The following is a 17923-nucleotide window of genomic DNA, read 5'->3' on the forward strand; positions in this document are numbered from 1 at the left end:
AGCTATGGAGAGGCAACCTGGAGAACACCTTGGAGCGGAAAACACCGTTTGTAGAACCCAGACCCAACTTGTAGGCCTAATGCAATGTGGTTTCAACTACTTAACAAGAGCATGAAGATAGAAGCAAGGGAGAGGCAACCTGGAGAACACCTTGGAGCGGCAGACACCATCTCTACAACCCAGACCCAACTTGTAGGCCTAATGCAGTGTTGTTTCAACAACTATGTAACAAGAGCATGAAGATAGAAGCTATGGAGAGGCATCATGGAGAACACCTTGGAGCGGCAGACACCGTCTCTACAACCCAGACCCAACTTGTAGGCCTAATGCAGTGTTGTTTCAACAACTACGTAACAAGAGCATGAAGATAGAGGCTATGGAGAGGCACCCTGGAGAACACCTTGGAGCTTCAGACACAGTTTGTAGACCCCAACAAAACTTGTGGCCCCAATGCAGTTTTAAAATTCCGACAGGCTGAAAACCAGACAATTGCAGCTCATTTTTTTTAAAAGAGGAGGACAGCTGTATTGAGTGGCGCAGCCAGACACTGCTAGTAGGCCTTACACCACAAAGTTGGCTCGCTGAAGGTTTAAAAAAGGTTACATGAGTACACAGGCAGCATTGGTGTGGTCACCGGAGGACAATTGGTAGGAGGGACCGCAGACAGACTTAGTAGGCCTAAAATAAATAAATTAGGCTCAATGCAGCTTCGCTTATGTGGTAGGGGTACACAGGCAGCATTGGTGTGGTCAGCGGAGGACATTTGGAAGGAGGGACCGCAGACAGACTTAGTAGGCCTAAAATAAATAAATTAGGCTCAATGCAGCTTCGCTTATGTGGTAGGGGTACACAGGCAGCATTGGTGTGGTCAGCGGAGGACAATTGGAAGGAGGAACCGCAGACAGACTTAGTAGGCCTAAAATAAATTAGGCTCAATGCAGCTTCGCTTATGTGGTAGGGGTACACAGGCAGCATTGGTGTGGTCAGCGGAGAACAATTGGAAGCAGGGACCGCAGACAGACTTAGTTGGCCTAAAAAAAATAAATTAGGCTCAATGCAGCTTCGCTTATGTGGTAGGGGCACACAGGCAGCATTGGTGTGGTCAGCGGAGGACAATTTGAAGGAAGGACCGCAGACAGACTTAGTAGGCCTAAAATAAATAAATTAGGCTCAATGCAGCTTCGCTTATGTGGTAGGGGTACACAGGCAGCATTGGTGTGGTCAGCGGAGGACAATTGGAAGGAGGGACCGCAGACAGACTTAGTAGGCCTAAAATAAATAAATTAGGCTCAATGCAGATTCGCTTATGTGGCAGGGGTACACAGGCAGCATTGGTGTGGTCAGCGGAGGACAATTGGAAGGAGTGTCTGACACAGTTAGTACTCCCAAAAAATAAATAGATGTTAATGTCTCGCAAAACAACAAAACAAACAAAAAAAAAGGGTGGCATACTTAGGTACAGGGGTGGGCTCCTCTGGTGACTTTCAGACATAGTAATTTGGCACAAAGTATTTACTGGTGTAACTATAGGACACGGCCCCCTGACTATTTTAACTAGCATCATACATGTCAACAAATTGGTATTGTCAGTGCCAGGCATTGAAAGATTTCAGCGCATAGACTAAACATTGGTGGAGCTGTGAGAGATAATTTTGCAAGTGGTAGAGCACTGTTTGAGCTCGGGGGGACACTCTTGTGGCTGGCAGTACAGGCCCAGGGCCCCTCATGTTACAACGGTGTGTCTGATGTTGGGTGCACGCCACCGCCGCCAGAGACACTTTATTGTACTATGAGGGACCCAGTGGCAGTGCCGTCGACCAAAAGTGGGCACACCCACCTCTTTAGACAAACGGCACTCTCACGGGTGCTTGCACCAAGTGGCGAGACCACGGCCCCGTGGGGGGAGTTAGCCCATTTAGGGAGGTGTAAACATGTCGTATGCTGGACAAACAGCAGCTGCAAATGAAGAGATTGGAACAGTCAGTAAGACCAGTCCACAAGCAAGACCTTTTTATAGGAAAGCTAGGTGTCAGCCAGGAAAGGTGGGGCAAAATAATTAGAAATCCATGAGTGGTTCATTTTAATGAAGGTTAGATCAGCATTTTGGGTAGCCAGACGAGCCCTTTTTTCGGTCAATAATGAACCAGCAGCACTGAATACTCTTTCTGATAGCACACTAGCTGATGGGCAAGCAAGCTCCTGCAATGCATATTCTGCCAATTCAGGCCAGGTGTCTATTTAGGATGCCCAGTAATCAAATGGGAATGACGCTTGAGGGAGAATATTGATAAGGGATGAAAAATAGTAACCATACTGGACAAATGTTGTCTCCTGTCACTTTCAATTGATGCTGCAGTACCTGTCCTGTCTGCAGTCATTGCGAAATCACTCCACAACCTGGTCATAAAACCCCTCTGTCCAATGCCACTTCGGATATGTGCACCTCTAACACCTCTGCCCTGTTGCCCCCTACAGCTCGTGTGAGAACCATCACCGACGCTGTGTGCAGGGAATGCCTGAATCAAACGGTCTACAAGACTTGCTTGTTTGGTTGCCAATATTTGTACAAGGTTCTCATGTGGCATGATATTTTGCAATTTGCCTTTATAGCGAGGATCAAGGAGGCAGGCCAACCAGTAATCATCATCGCTCATCATTTTTATAATGTGTGGGTCCCTTTTGAGGATACGCAAGGCTTTATCCGCCATGTGGGCCAATGTTCCAGTTGTCAAATCTGCGCTTGTGCTGGGTTGAGGGGCAGTTTCTGGCAAATCAACGTCCTTTGTCTCCCTCAAAAACCCTGAACCCGGCCTTGCAACGCCACCAGTTTCTATTGCTTCCTCATCCAAAAAATACTCATCCCCATCATCCTCCTCCTCTTCGCCCGCCACCTCGTCCTGTAGACTGCCCTGACCAGACAATGGCTGACTGTCATCAAGGCTTCCCTCGTCCTCGGCTGCAGACGCCTGCTCCATTATGTGCAACAAACTTTGCATCAGCAGACGCATTAGGGGGATGCTCATGCTTATTATGGCATTGTCTGCACTAACCAGCTGTGTGCATTCCTCAAAACACTGAAGGACTTGACAGAGGGCTTGTAGCTTCGACCACTGCACACCTGACAACTCCATGTCTGCCATCCAACTGCCTGCCCGTGTATGTGTATCCTCCCACAAATACATAACAACACGCCTCTGTTCGCACAGTCTCTGAAGCATGTGCAGTGTGGAGTTCCACCTTGTTGCAACGTCGATGATTAGGCGATGCTGGGGAAGGTTCAAAGACCGCTGATGGTTCTGCATACGGCTGGAGTGTACGGGCGAACGGTGGATATGCGAGCAAAGTCTGCGCACCTACAGGAGCAGGTCGGGTAACCGCGGATAACTTTTCAGGAAGCACTACACCACCAGGTTTAAGGTGTGAGCCAGGCAAAGAATGTGTTTCAGTTGTGAAAGGGCTATGGCAGCCATAAAATTCCTTCAGTTATCACTCACTACCTTGCCTGCCTCAAGATGTATACTGCCCAGCCATGACTGAGTTTCTTTCTGCAAGAACTCGGACAGAACTTCCGCGGTGTGTCTGTTGTTGCCCAAACACTTCATTGCCAATACAGCCTGCTGACGCTTGCCACTAGCTGTTCGATAATGGGACACCTCGTGTGCAATACTGGCAGCTGCGGATGGAGTGGTCATGCGACTGCGCTCTGTGGACAAGCTTTCACTTTTGGAGGAGGAGGAGGGGTGGCGAACGCCTACAGCAAACTGTTTCCTAGACCGTGGGCTACGCAGAACTGTCCCACTATGGATGTCCCCTGTGGACCCTGCATCCACCACATTAACTCAGCGTGCCGTGATAGAGTAAGTGACTGTATGGGGCCATAACGTTCGTGCAGCACTATATGGGGCAAATGACTGTATGGAGCATCTTATAGGGCCATAATGTTTGTGCAGCACTATAAGGGGCAAGTGACTGTATGGATCATCTTATGGGGCCGAAACGCTTGTGCAGCATTATATGGGGCAAGTGTCTGTATGGAGCATCTTAAGGGGCCATAACGTTTGTGCAGCACTATAAAGGGCAAATATCTCTATGGAGCATCTTATGGGGTCCGTATTACCCTTTATGCAGGATTATATGGGGCATATTTTAATGTGGAGCATCTAATGGGGCCCATCAAACTTTATGGAGCATTATATGGGGCTCCTGATTCAATATGGATATTCAAAAACACTTAACCTACTGATGTCTCAATTAATTTTACTTTTATTTGTATCTATTTTTACTTTTGAAATTTACCGGTAGCTGCTGCATTTTCCACCCTAGGCTTATACTCGAGTCATTAAGTTTTCCCAGTTTTTTCTGGCAAAATTAGGGGGGGTTGGCTTATACTCGGGTCGGCTTATACTCGAGTATATGCGGTAATTTTGACTGCATGTATGCGGCCTAGCCAGGAAATCTGCGATTCCCCCAGATTTGGAGCAGTATGTTGTATTTGAGGGTAATTTGCTGTGAAGAGGAATTCAAGGTTAGCAGTAGTGATGAGTGAACATGCTCAGATAATGTCTTATCCAAGCGTGGTCAGGTGTTATCCTTGCATATTGGAGTGCTCATATATTATATTTGAGTCCCTGCAGCTGCATGATTTGCAGCGGATTGACAGCCTCAACACATGTGGGGATTACCTAACAAACAAGAAATCCCCGCATGTGTTGTGACCACATAATTGTACTGAACTAGAGAATTATATTGTCTGGTCAGTTTTACTGCATACTGAACTTGGTAATCCCATCAAAAGTAGTGACTTTTTCATGCTTTAACAATGCATCAGATAAAACACGCCTGACAAAAAACAAGCGCTCTTATGGTTCTGTGCACAGAAAAATAAAAAAGTTATGATTCTTAGAACAAGGAGAGAAAAAAACGTAACATTGCCCGGGGGTAAAGAGGTTTATATAACAGATTATTCTTGGATCAAAGGCAAGATATATTTATATTCTTAATTGTTTAGCTTTTTAATAAGTCAAACTAGTAACCAGAAAACAATATTCATACAGAAGATTGATCACATCAGTAGTAAACATACCTTATATTCTTGAGCCAGTAAGTAAAGCAAGGTAATGTCAATAGAGTTAGCCAAAGCAGTAAGTTTATGACGGAAATATGCATCTTGATGTTATCAGAAGCTGTGCGTAAATCATAAGTATACAGTAGAGGATCCGATTCTTCATTCTGAGGACTAAGGATGCATTCTACATTTTTTGCTGAACTCGCCTCTCTAGGTTTGTTGGCAGATATAGGACTTGCAGCCTATGGAAAAAAAATAAATATATTATACAAAAGCGTCTATTGTTTTACTAAGTTAAATGATTTAAATTAATTTTACAAACCAGTCCCTTTCATGAATATCTATTCATAAAGAATCTATTATGACATGTCACCGCTCAATTTGTGGAGAAGAGAGCTGTAGGACTCCAAATTGGAAACACTATGGAGATGCCATGGTGTGTGATGCATGAGACCTTCACAGTTCAAAAATAGAGGAACCTTTCAAACTGTACTTAAGGTGTTCCTCGGGCTTCAATTAAGAGGTAGTTCACATGTCAGTTTTTTTTTTACGTAGAAGTGATATCCATTTTTACCATGACTAGTACTCATACCTATAATACGGTGGACCTGTTCATATGTCCGATTTTTTCCTAAGAGTGGCCCATTATTTATTATTTATTTTACTTGATTATATAGTGCCATTAATTTCACAGTACTTTAACGAAGATCACAACATCACTTTCCCCATTGCCACCCACAATCTAATTTCCCTATCAGTATATGTTTGGAGTGTGGGAGGAAACCCATGCAAACAAGGGGGTAACATACAAACGCCTTGCAGATGCTATCTTTGGTGGGATTTCAACCCAGGACCCCAGAACTGCAATGCCACAGTACTACCCACTGAGCCACCGTGCTGCCTATGCAAAATCGAGGAGACACATGCAATATTGATCTGAGCGTTGAATGAAAATTGGCAATGCAAATCTAAATGTCCGTGAAAAAATTGGAAATCACTCAGATCCAATTTGCTGTCCGTTTTTACCTGGTTGATAGATAGAAGATGTTTTGGGTTTTTTGGTTTACCATATTCATTATATGGTAAAACTGATCTGGCAGTATGCTTTTCCATGTCAGTACGATTACACAGATATCAAGCATATCGTTTTTTTAAATTTAAAGGGACTCTGTCACCTGAATTTGGCGGGACTGGTTTTGGGTCATATGGGCGGAGTTTTTGGGTGTTTGATTCACCCTTTCCTTACTCACTGGCTGCATGCTGGCCGCAATATTGGATTGAAGTTCATTTTCTGTCCTCTATAGTACACGCCTGCACAAGGCAAGATTGCTTTGTGCAGGAGTGTACTATGGAGGACAGAGAATGAACTTCAATCCAATATTGCAGCCAGCATGCAGCCAGCGGGTAAGGAAAGGGTGAATCAAACACCCGAAAACTCCGCCCATATGACCCAAAACCAGTCCCGCCAAATTCAGGTGACAGAGTGCCTTTAAGTGGAGATAAAAATCGGAAATTCGTGGTTTTGTCGCAATTTTCACAGACCTGTAACATTTTCATTTTTCGGGATATAGTTTATAAAATACTTTAAAAAAAAAGGTCAATTATCCTAAAAAAAGACAAACCAAAAAAAAATAACAAAAAAGTAAGAAATCTACCACATCCTTAACAGGGACCTAGTCTCAGGTCCTACCTACCAGAGAAGGTTGACACTCTAGTATGCACGACAATGGCGCCCCAATTCCATTCACTCTCCTTTTGGAGTGTTCTCTTAACATGATTAAGGGTACTGTCACACAGTGGCATTTTGATCGCTACGACGGCACGATCCGTGACGCTCCAGCATCGTAACAATATCGCTCCAGCGTCGTAGACTGCTGTCACACTTTGCAATGTACGACGCTGGAGCGATAATTTCATGACGTATGTGCGATGTAGAAGCCGTTGGTTACTATGCGCACATCGTATACAATATCGTGCACACCTTTGTTACACCATGCGATCATGCCGCCACAGCGGGACACTAGACGACGAAAGAAAGTTTCAAACGATCTGCTACGACGTACGATTCTCAGCGGGGTCCCTGATCGCAGGAGCGTGTCAGACACTGCGAGATCGGAACTATATTGCTGGAACGTCACGAATCGTGCCGTCGTAGCTATCAAAATGCCACTGTGTGATGGTACCCACATGAACTCATCGTACATTAGATTTCACTACTTCTGTTATACAGAAGGAGATGCTCTTCAAATCCCCCTGATGTGTATAATTAATGTGTCTAGCCAGTGAGGTGTCCCAATTGTGACAAATATCCCTCATCAGGGGAATTTTAAGAGCATCTCTTTCTGTATAATAGAAGTAATGAAATATAGTGCAGAAGGAGGTAATTATGATAAGAGAATACTCCAAAAGGAGAGTGAATCGATTTTTCGACCCAAGGGGCCTTAATGAACTAATCTAATGCCTGATTCCTATAAAGTACCACTTTTTGGGTGGGGTAAGGGACCTTTGACATGTATGTATAATTTTGATCATTGCTACGTCTGTTGCATTGAGAATAGGGTTCATACATTTATGTGCACAACCAGTATTCTAATTCGCATATGATCATTATTGAGGGCCTACAGTCATATATTCCCTCCATTGGACAATACTATTTAATATAGATTATCCTTATCTTTCTATGTGGCTATTCTGTATGTTCTGGTTTTACATTGTTATGATACGGTGGTCTAGGAGCAACATGGAACGAGCTCTGAAGGAAGTGGTAACTGTACTGACCGCAGTCCCTAGCCCCCCACAAATACTGACTGTGAGTGGAGAGGGAAAAGACATACACAGAATGAAACCAGGATGAGCACAGGAGGCCAGTCTAACTAAATAGATAGGACAGGATAGAATACTGTGCGGTCAGAATGAAACACTACAAAAATCCACGCAGAGTTTACAAAAAATCTCCACTCCTGACTAAAGGTGTGGAGGGCAAATCTGCCTCCCAGAGCTTCCAGCAAGACAGAATTAATTCACACTGATAAGATGGACAAACATAGAAAGCACAGAATGGATAAGTCCACAATCTATGGACAGAAAAGAGAAAGCAAAAACTTAGCTTTGCTGAACTGGTCAGGATAACAGGGAACTCCAAAGAGATGTGAATCCAACCAGGAACCATTTACAAGTGCCACTGGCTGAAGATAGAGCCAGACTTAAATAGCCGAGCAGAAGAGACGATAAGTGGAGGCAGCTGATGACAGCTAACTTCAAGGAGCAGCAAATACCACTAGAAACCACAAGAGGGAGCCCAAGAGCAGAACCCACAAAAGTGCCACTTACAACCACCAGAGGGAGCCCAAGAGCGGAATTCACAACAGTAACCCCCCCTTGAGGAGGGGTCACCGAACCCTCACCAGAGCCCCCAGGCCGATAAGGACGAGCCAAGTGAAAAGCACGAACCAAATCGGTGGCATGGACATCGGAGGCAACAACCCAAGAATTATCCTCCTGGCCATAACCCTTCCACTTGACAAGATACTGAAGCCTCCGCCTCAAAAAACGAGAATCCAAAATCTTCTCAACCTCATATTCCAACTCTCCCACAACCAACACCGGGGCAGGAGGGTCAACCGAGGGAACAACGGGCAACATATATCTCCGCAACAAAGATCTATGGAAAACATTATGAATGGCAAAAGAGGCAGGAACAGCCAAACGAAAAGACACCGGATTAATAATTTCAGAAATTTTATAAGGACCAATAAACCGAGGCTTAAACTTAGGAGAAGAAACCTTCATAGGAACATGACGAGAAGACAACCAAACCAAATCCCCCACACGAAGTCGGGGACCAACACACCGACTGCGGTTGGCAAAGCGTTGAGCCCTTTCCTGAGACAACGTCAAATTGTCCACCACATGAGTCCAAATCTGCTGCAGCCTGTCCACCACAGAATCAACACCAGGACAATCAGAAGGCTCAACCTGCCCAGAAGAAAAACGAGGATGAAAACCAAAATTACAAAAGAAAAGTGAAACCAAAGTAGCCGAACTAGCCCGATTATTAAGGGCAAACTCGGCCAACGGCAAGAAAGACACCCAATCATCCTGATCAGCAGACACAAAGCATCTCAAATAGGTCTCCAAGGTCTGATTAGTTCGCTCAGTTTGGCCATTAGTCTGAGGATGAAACGCCGAAGAAAAAGACAAATCAATGCCCATCCTAGCACAAAAGGCCCGCCAAAATCTAGAGACAAACTGAGAACCTCTGTCAGACACAATATTCTCCGGAATGCCGTGCAAACGAGCCACATGCTGAAAAAATAATGGAACCAGATCTGAGGAGGAAGGTAACTTAGGCAAAGGTACCAGATGGACCATTTTAGAGAACCGGTCACAAACAACCCAGATAACAGACATCTTCTGGGAAACAGGAAGATCCGAAATAAAATCCATGGAAATATGCGTCCAGGGCCTCTCAGGGACCGGCAAAGGCAAAAGCAACCCACTAGCGCGGGAACAGCAAGGCTTGGCCTGGGCGCAAGTCCCACAGGACTGCACAAAAGCACGCACATCGCGCGACAAGGAAGGCCACCAAAAGGACCTAGCAACCAAATCTCTGGTACCAAAAATCCCAGGATGCCCAGCTTCCCCACTGGACAGCGGTCAGGCCTATCAGCCTGAAATTCCTGAAGCACCCGCCGCAAATCAGGGGAGATAGCAGAAAGAATCACCCCCTCCTTAAGAATGCCAACCGGCTCAAGGACTCCAGGAGAATCAGGCGAAAAACTCCTAGAGAGGGCATCAGCCTTAACATTCTTAGATCCCGGAAGATACGAGACCACAAAATCAAAACGGGAGAAAAACAGGGACCATCGAGCCTGTCTAGGATTCAGCCGCTTGGCCGACTCGAGGTAAAACAGATTCTTATGATCGGTCAGGACCACAACACGGTGTTTAGCTCCCTCAAGCCAATGTCGCCACTCCTCAAACGCCCACTTCATAGCCAACAACTCCCGATTGCCGACATCATAATTGCGTTCCGCAGGCGAAAACGTTCTGGAAAAAAAAGCACACGGTTTCATCAAAGAACCATCAGACTCCCTCTGAGACAAAACGGCCCCTGCCCCAATCTCAGAAGCGTCGACCTCAACCTGAAAAGGAAGAGAAACATCCGGTTGACGCAACACAGGGGCAGAAGTAAATCGGCGTTTAAGCTCCTGAAAGGCCTCAACAGCCTCAGAGGACCAATTCGTCACATCAGCGCCTTTCTTCGTCAAATCAGTAAGGGGCTTAACCACACTGGAAAAGTTGGCAATGAAACGGCGATAGAAATTAGCAAAACCCAAAAATTTTTGAAGACCCTTCACAGATGTGGGTTGGATCCAGTCATGAATAGCTTGGACCTTAACAGGATCCATTTCTATAGACAAGGGAGAAAAAATAAAACCCAAAAAAGAGACCTTCTGAACTCCGAATAGGCACTTAGACCCCTTCACAAATAAAGCATTATCACGAAGGATCTGGAACACCATCCTGACCTGCTTCACATGAGACTCCCAATCATCGGAAAAAATCAAAATATCATCCAAATATACGACCATGAATTTATCAAGATAATTGCGGAAAATATCATGCATGAAAGACTGAAACACAGATGGAGCATTAGAGAGCCCAAATGGCATCACAAGGTATTCAAAATGGCCTTCGGGCGTATTAAATGCAGTTTTCCATTCGTCACCCTGTTTAATACGAACAAAATTATATGCCCCTCGGAGGTCAATCTTAGTAAACCAACTAGCCCCCTTAATCTGAGCAAACAAATCAGTAAGCAAAGGCAAGGGGTATTGGAATTTGACCGTGATCTTATTAAGAAGACGATAATCAATACAGGGTCTCAAGGAGCCATCCTTCTTTGCAACAAAAAAGAAACCCGCTCCCAATGGTGACGAAGAGGGCCGAATATGCCCTTTCTCCAAAGATTCCTTAACATAGCTCCGCATGGCGGCATGCTCTGGCACAGACAGATTGAAAAGTCGGCCCTTAGGGAACTTACAACCAGGAATCAAGTTAATAGCACAATCACAGTCCCTGTGCAGAGGAAGGGAACTGGACTTGGGCTCATCAAATACATCCTGGAAATCTGACAAAAACTCAGGGACCTCAGAAGAGGGGGAAGAGGAAATTGACATCAAAGGAACATCTCTATGTACTCCTCGACAACCCCAACTAGTCACCGACATAGTTTTCCAATCCAGCACCGGATTATGTTCCTGTAACCATGGAAATCCCAGTACAACAACATCATGCAGGTTATGCAACACCAGAAAACGGCAATCTTCCTGATGTGCAGGAGCCATGTACATAGTCATCTGTGTACAGTACTGAGGTTTATCCTTGGCCAAGGGTGTAGCATCAATGCCCCTCAAAGGAATAGGGCTCTGCAAAGGCTGCAAGGAAAAACCACAGCGCCTGGCGAATTCGAAGTCCATTAAGTTCAGGGCAGCGCCTGAATCCACAAATGCCATGACAGAAAAGGACGACAATGAGCAAATCAGGGTCACAGATAAGAGAAATTTAGGCTGTATAGTACTAATGGTAACAGACCTAGCGACTCTCTTAGTACGCTTAGGGCAATCAGAGATAACATGAGCCGAATCACCACAGTAAAAACACAGCCTATTCTGACGTCTGAATTCCTGCCGTTCTATTCTAGTCAAAATCCTATCACATTGCATAGGTTCAGGACTTTACTCAGAGGATACTGCCATATGGTGCACAGCTTTGCGCTCGCGCAGACGCCGATCAATCTGAATGGCTAGAGACATAGATTCGCTCAAACCGGCAGGCGTAGGAAAGCCCACCATAACATCTTTAAGGGTTTCAGAAAGACCTTTTCTGAAAATAGTAGCCAGAGCCTCTTCATTCCATTTAGTGAGCACAGACCATTTTCTAAATTTCTGGCAGTATAACTCTGCCGCTTCCTGACCTTGACACAAGGCCAACAGGGTTTTTTCCGCATGATCCACAGAATTAGGTTCGTCATACAATAATCCGATCACTTGAAAAAATGCATCTACATTCAATAATGCCGGATCCCCTGTTTCAAGAGAAAAAGCCCAGTCTTGAGGGTCACCACGTAGCAAGGATATGATGATTTTTACTTGCTGAATGGGATCACCAGAAAAACAGGGTTTCAAAGCAAAAAACAATTTGCAGTTATTTTGAAAGTTCAAAAACTTGGATCTGTCCCCAAAAAACAAATCAGGAGTAGGAATTCTGGGCTCTAAAGCCGGAGTCTGGACAACATAGTCCTGGATACTCTGTACTCTTGCAGCAAGTTGATCCACACGAGAAAAGAAACCCTGAATATCCATGCCAAAGCATATATCCTGAACCACCCAGATATCAAGAGGAAAAGAAAAAAAAAGACAAACTAGAGCACAGAAAAAAAAATGGTTCAGAACTTTCTTTTCCTTCTTTTCAGATGCATTTAATTCATTTTTGACCACTTGTACTGTTATGATACGGTGGTCTAGGAGCAACATGGAACGAGCTCTGAAGGAAGTGTTAACTGTACTGACCGCAGTCCCTAGCCCCCCACAAATACTGACTGTGAGTGGAGAGGGAAAAGACATACACAGAATGAAACCAGGATGAGCACAGGAGGCCAGTCTAACTAAATAGATAGGACAGGATAGAATACTGTGCGGTCAGTATAAAACACTACAAAAATCCACGCAGAGTTTACAAAAAATCTCCACACCTGACTAAAGGTGTGGAGGGCAAATCTGCCTCCCAGAGCTTCCAGCAAGACAGAATTAATTCACACTGATAAGCTGGACAAACATAGAAAGCACAGAATGGATAAGTCCACAATCTATGGACAGAAAAGGGCAAGCAAAAACTTAGCTTAGCTGAACTGGTCAGGATAACAGGGAACTCCAAAGAGATGTGAATCCAACCAGGAACCATTTACAAGTGGCACTGGCTGAAGATAGAGCCAGACTTAAATAGCCGAGCAGAAGAGACGATAAGTGGAGGCAGCTGATGACAGCTAACTCCAAGGAGCAGCCATACCACTAGAAACCACAAGAGGGAGCCCAAGAGCAGAACTCACAAAAGTGCCACTTACAACCACTGGAGGGAGCCCAAGAGCGGAATTCACAACATTACATATGTTGATCAGTGTTACCCACACAGTAATCACCATGGCCATACGTGATCCTCTATGTGTATCAATACATTTGTTCAGCTCCATTGCTGGCCCCTTTTTTCTTCAATATAAGGAGGGAGTAGAGATTTACTGATGCGTTCCAGCCTGGAACGCATGATTCCAGAAGTGCGTCATCCAGCACTCTGGACATCTGCGGTGGACATCTATTAAGGTGCATTCCAGCGTGACACGCAGGACTCTACCGGCATGTACAGTAAAGATTCTGGTACATTGGGACCTCTATTTTTTTTAGGTATAGTGCATGCGGGTTGGTCAAGAAAGGACAGGCTGGTTATGTATACAGCATGGAGTTTTTCTCCTTTCAGGAGGGTACTCTGAGGAGCGGGAGTGGACTCAATCAACAGAGAGATATCTAAACATGGAGAGGATCTACAAGGAAGAATGGCAGAGGATCCCCAAATCCAGGTGAGAAAAACTTGTTGCATCATTCCCAAGAAGACTCATGGCTGTACTAGTTAAAAGGGTGCTTCTACTCAATACTGAATACTTATGACCATGTGATATTTCAGTTTTTCTTTTATAATAAATTTGCAAACATTTCTACATTTCTGTTTCTTTTCAGTCACGATGAGGTGCAGAGTGTACATTAATGAGAAAAAAAATTAACTTTTTTGAACTTACCAAATGGCTGCAATAAAACAAAGAGTGAAAAATGTAAAGGGGTCTGAATAATTTCCATACACACTGTACATTAGACTAACCTAAGCCATACCTGCTGATATGGATGGATTTAGCTAACAGTCTAATGTGTTTGAGCCCCCGGCAGTTGATTGTCTGATTTTAGACAGCAGACCCTTTTAGCAGTGGCTCTTTCAAAGAACACAGAAGAATATGAGCGATCACTACTGTGTATGGGAGATTTGGGCGATATAGCTGTTGACAGACCATTGATCAGCCGACAGCTATCTAAAGTGTATAGGGTCTTCAAACACTTGTTGGGTTGACATACATACTTTTAAGTTGGATGAATTATTAGTCTTAGTGTTGACCATGTGAGCAATGCACAGCACAATGACCTCATAATGATTTTTGGCAAGTTTGATAAATTAACAATGATTACGCACATTAACAGAACCACAATTAGTACATGAATGCATCCTGTTGTGTGTGTGTTGCGCCGTCCACTTACCAACCCTCGTTGGGTTGCTATACGTATTGTGACATTATCACCAACTGGCCTAACTTTTTCTTTACAGAAGAGTACTGTGCAGATTAATTTCTTAGATACACTAATTAGTCTTGATGAGAATGGGTCTTTGGATATCGATATATATACCAAACCAACAGACAAGAACAGTCTGTTTTTTTTTATTCCAGCTGTCACCCCAAAAATGTGAAAAAATCTCTGCCGAAGTCTCAGTTTAAGAGAGTCGCACGAATTGTATCAGATACATCAAAACGGTCCATACGTATTAAGGAGATGGCGAATACATTTCAACAACGTGGGTATCCGAATGAAGTTTTATTAAACACCGATACTGCCACTACCATCAGAACTGAGAAAAAATGTAGGATTCCTTTTGTGAACACGTATCATCCGTATACTCAGATTATAAAGAACTGTATCTACAAACATTGGCATGTTCTCAGTCAATCATACCCAGAGGTTGCAGAATTTAGCACATTACCCATGATGTGCTATAAGAGACCTTCTAATATCAAGAACATTTTGGTTCGAGCCGACATTGGTTCCAGTAAGACAATAACTCAGAGAACATTGGTAACACAGAAACGTGGTACGTTCCCATGTTTGCATTGTTTGCAGTGCTCTAATATTTCTAAAGGCAATACTTTTTCTCATCCACGTTATGGAAAAATCTTTCCGATTAATGGTTACTTTACGTGCGACTCCTCTTATGTTGTATATTTCATAAAATGCCCCTGCGGTCTCGGGTATGTTGGGGAAACCACCCAGCAGATCCGGGACCGCATTTCACAACATAAGTCAACCATCAGATGTCAAAGGCTCATGTTACCCATTCCAGCTCATTTTATTAAAATGGGACATAACATATCTCAGCTGAAGTATCAGGTGATTGAGCAGATTCCTTTATTGAGACGTGGGGGTGATAGAATCAGGAGGTTGAAGCTACGGAAAGCTTTTTGGATATACACGTTGCAGACCCTGGAACCGTGGGGTCTTAACAGAGAATACGAAGTGATTCGTTCATGAATATATTGGATTGCGATATACTGATGTTTTGTACATTTTCAATGTTTAACATTGTGATATTAATGATTTTCTCTTCTTATTTTAGGTCACCTAGTGAATCTGGCCATGTTCTCCTCCTTTATTTCCCCATCCTCTTTTTCATTCTTTCCCTTTCGTATGCTTTCACCTCATTAATTAATAATTTTATTTAGGGCAGGATGTTTTTTTCACTTTTGCGGCTAGATAGTGGTACATACGCTTTATTTTGTGCCACTTGGCTCTTATCGGCATTTATCTGTGCGCTTGCGCACTGATTCTTACCACTGCGACTGCGTGTTCTTTTTTTCTTTTTTAGTTTTGGCTCGGCTTTGTCCGGCTTCTATTGCTAGCGCATGCGCACTTTGCTTGTCTATGCGATTGCGCACTTACTCTCTTTCCCTCGTGCTTTTTCGGCAGTTTTCGGCTGCCTTCGGATCACATGACGCACCCGGAAGTAGTAGCGGTCACGGCGCATAAAAGGAGCACTCTCCAGCATGGTGTACACTCCTTCCACACTGGAGTTGGCGCACGGTATATTTGCCGATCTTCTCACGTACAGGTATAGTTTTTTTGTCTTATTATGACAACTTCTAACACTAATCATATTTACTCCTTGGTGATCTTTTGGGACGTGTCTCTCTCATATGGAGTCTGGCTGGCTTCTTTTGGCTTATGTGATTTCATTGCGGATTGGTGCTTTTTGCCCTTATATGAACAGCTGCACAATATAGTCTTTTCTAAAGGTGTGTAATTAAAAGCAATCACTGTTTTTTTAGTTAAAGATTCTTGGAGAGTATTTCAAGTATCCACAAGCTGACTTGATTTTCAAAAATTTCTTTCTATTTATTTATTTTTGATATTATAACATGATGTTATCATTGTCTATGGGATGGACTTATATGTTTTCATTGTATATGTTTTTTTTGCAAGTTTTGTAATTTCTGTATTTCTTATGTTTTGCATGTAGAAAAATATCCAAAAAGGCCAATGACAGGCCGAAACGTTGGGAGAAGTTTCTTTCTGTAATAAATATCGGCTGTGGATTTCACCAAATAAACCTAAGACTTTATCATAGTTGAGTGCTCGAGGTTATCTTTTTTCTTTCTTATTATCACCAACCGTCACATTTTTCTGGTATACCATGGCTCAATTGCAGGCCTTCGCCCAACTGATCCAGACCCTCACTGATGAGCTTAAGGAGCTGCAGTCTTGGGTGGTTCAGCAGCTTCAGCAGTTGTCGGGGTTCTGGTTCTCGGCTCATGTGCAGGCTCAACCGGAACCCAAGATATCTCTCCCTGACAGGTTCTCTCTGGAGGGAGAGACAAATTTCATTTTTTTCATGAGACCTTTAAATTACATTTCAGGCTCCACCCTTGTTTTTCAGGGAGTGAGGAACAGCGTGTGGGGATAATAGTCTCCCTTCTCAAGGGTGATCCCCAATCCTGGGCCTTCTCCCTGCCGACCGATTCACCATGTTTGCGGTCGGTGGATGAGTTTTTCTTGGCATTGCCGCTTGTATATGGAGATCCTGATGGCATCTCCCTGGCTTAGTCTGGACTCCGCAAAATCAAGCAGGGGAGCCGTCCGGCTGAGGAGCACTGCTCAGAGTTCAGGAGGTGGGCCACTGACACGCAGTGGAATGACCCTGCCCTTAGGAGCCATTTTTGTCAGAGTCTGTCAACTAGGCTGCAAGATACTATGGTGCAGTATGCTACTCCTGGGTCGTTGGAAGCCACCATGTACCGTGCAATCTGGGTGGACAGATGTCTCAGGGAGAGATATACATCAAACCTGCCCCTGGTGTCCTTTCTAGGAGGAGGACACATGGGTGCAGACGGACGAACCTATGCAGGTGGGAGGAGTCTCATCTCAAACAGGGTTGCCTGCGGTTCGCCGTGGTATGGGGGCATGTTTCTACTGTGGGCAGACTGGTCATTTCATCAATGTCTGCCCAGCTCATGTCAAAGTACCTTCACCATCTCAAAAACCACGTCCCCCTCATTGTGTGGAGGGAGGCGACCAGTGTGTGTATATTTCCTCCATCTTTTCATCTCAGTGCACCATCACTGCTGACGTGGTGGTTGGCGGGGTAACAGACCGTAACGGAGCTTGTGGACAGTGGAGCGGAAGTCAATATGGTTGATTCTCGCTTTGTCCAGACCCATGGTCTGAGGGGTAGGATGCTGGCGAGACCCCTAAGCATTCAGGCAATTGACTCTGTCCTACTCAGCTAGAGGAGGGTAACCCAAGTCATAGATAATATAAATCTGACTATAGGGACTCATCATGAAGAGTCCCTGTCATGCTATGTCTTGGAGGGTACGCCAACTCCCATCGTCTTAGGCCTCCCTTGGTTGAAGAAACACAACCCAGTCATAGATTGGCAGTTCAGGGAAGTAGTCAGCTGGGACCAGTTGTGTAAGGACTGCTGCCCAGGAGC

The 17923-nt window shown here is 44.4% G+C and overlaps 1 protein-coding gene across 1 annotated transcript in view; it reads right to left on the reverse strand.

Annotated features, from left to right (window-relative positions):
- PGAP1 (post-GPI attachment to proteins inositol deacylase 1) overlaps positions 1–17923 on the reverse strand; it is a 1319879-nt gene that overhangs the window by 121967 nt on the left and 1179989 nt on the right. Inside the window, exon 25 of the mRNA XM_069733825.1 lies at positions 5084–5307. Within this exon, the coding sequence (XP_069589926.1) occupies positions 5084–5307 (224 nt within the window). The remainder of the gene's footprint in view (positions 1–5083; positions 5308–17923) is intronic.

Source organism: Ranitomeya imitator, chromosome 7, assembly GCF_032444005.1.
Source record: "Ranitomeya imitator isolate aRanImi1 chromosome 7, aRanImi1.pri, whole genome shotgun sequence".
Lineage (NCBI taxonomy): Eukaryota > Metazoa > Chordata > Amphibia > Anura > Dendrobatidae > Ranitomeya > Ranitomeya imitator.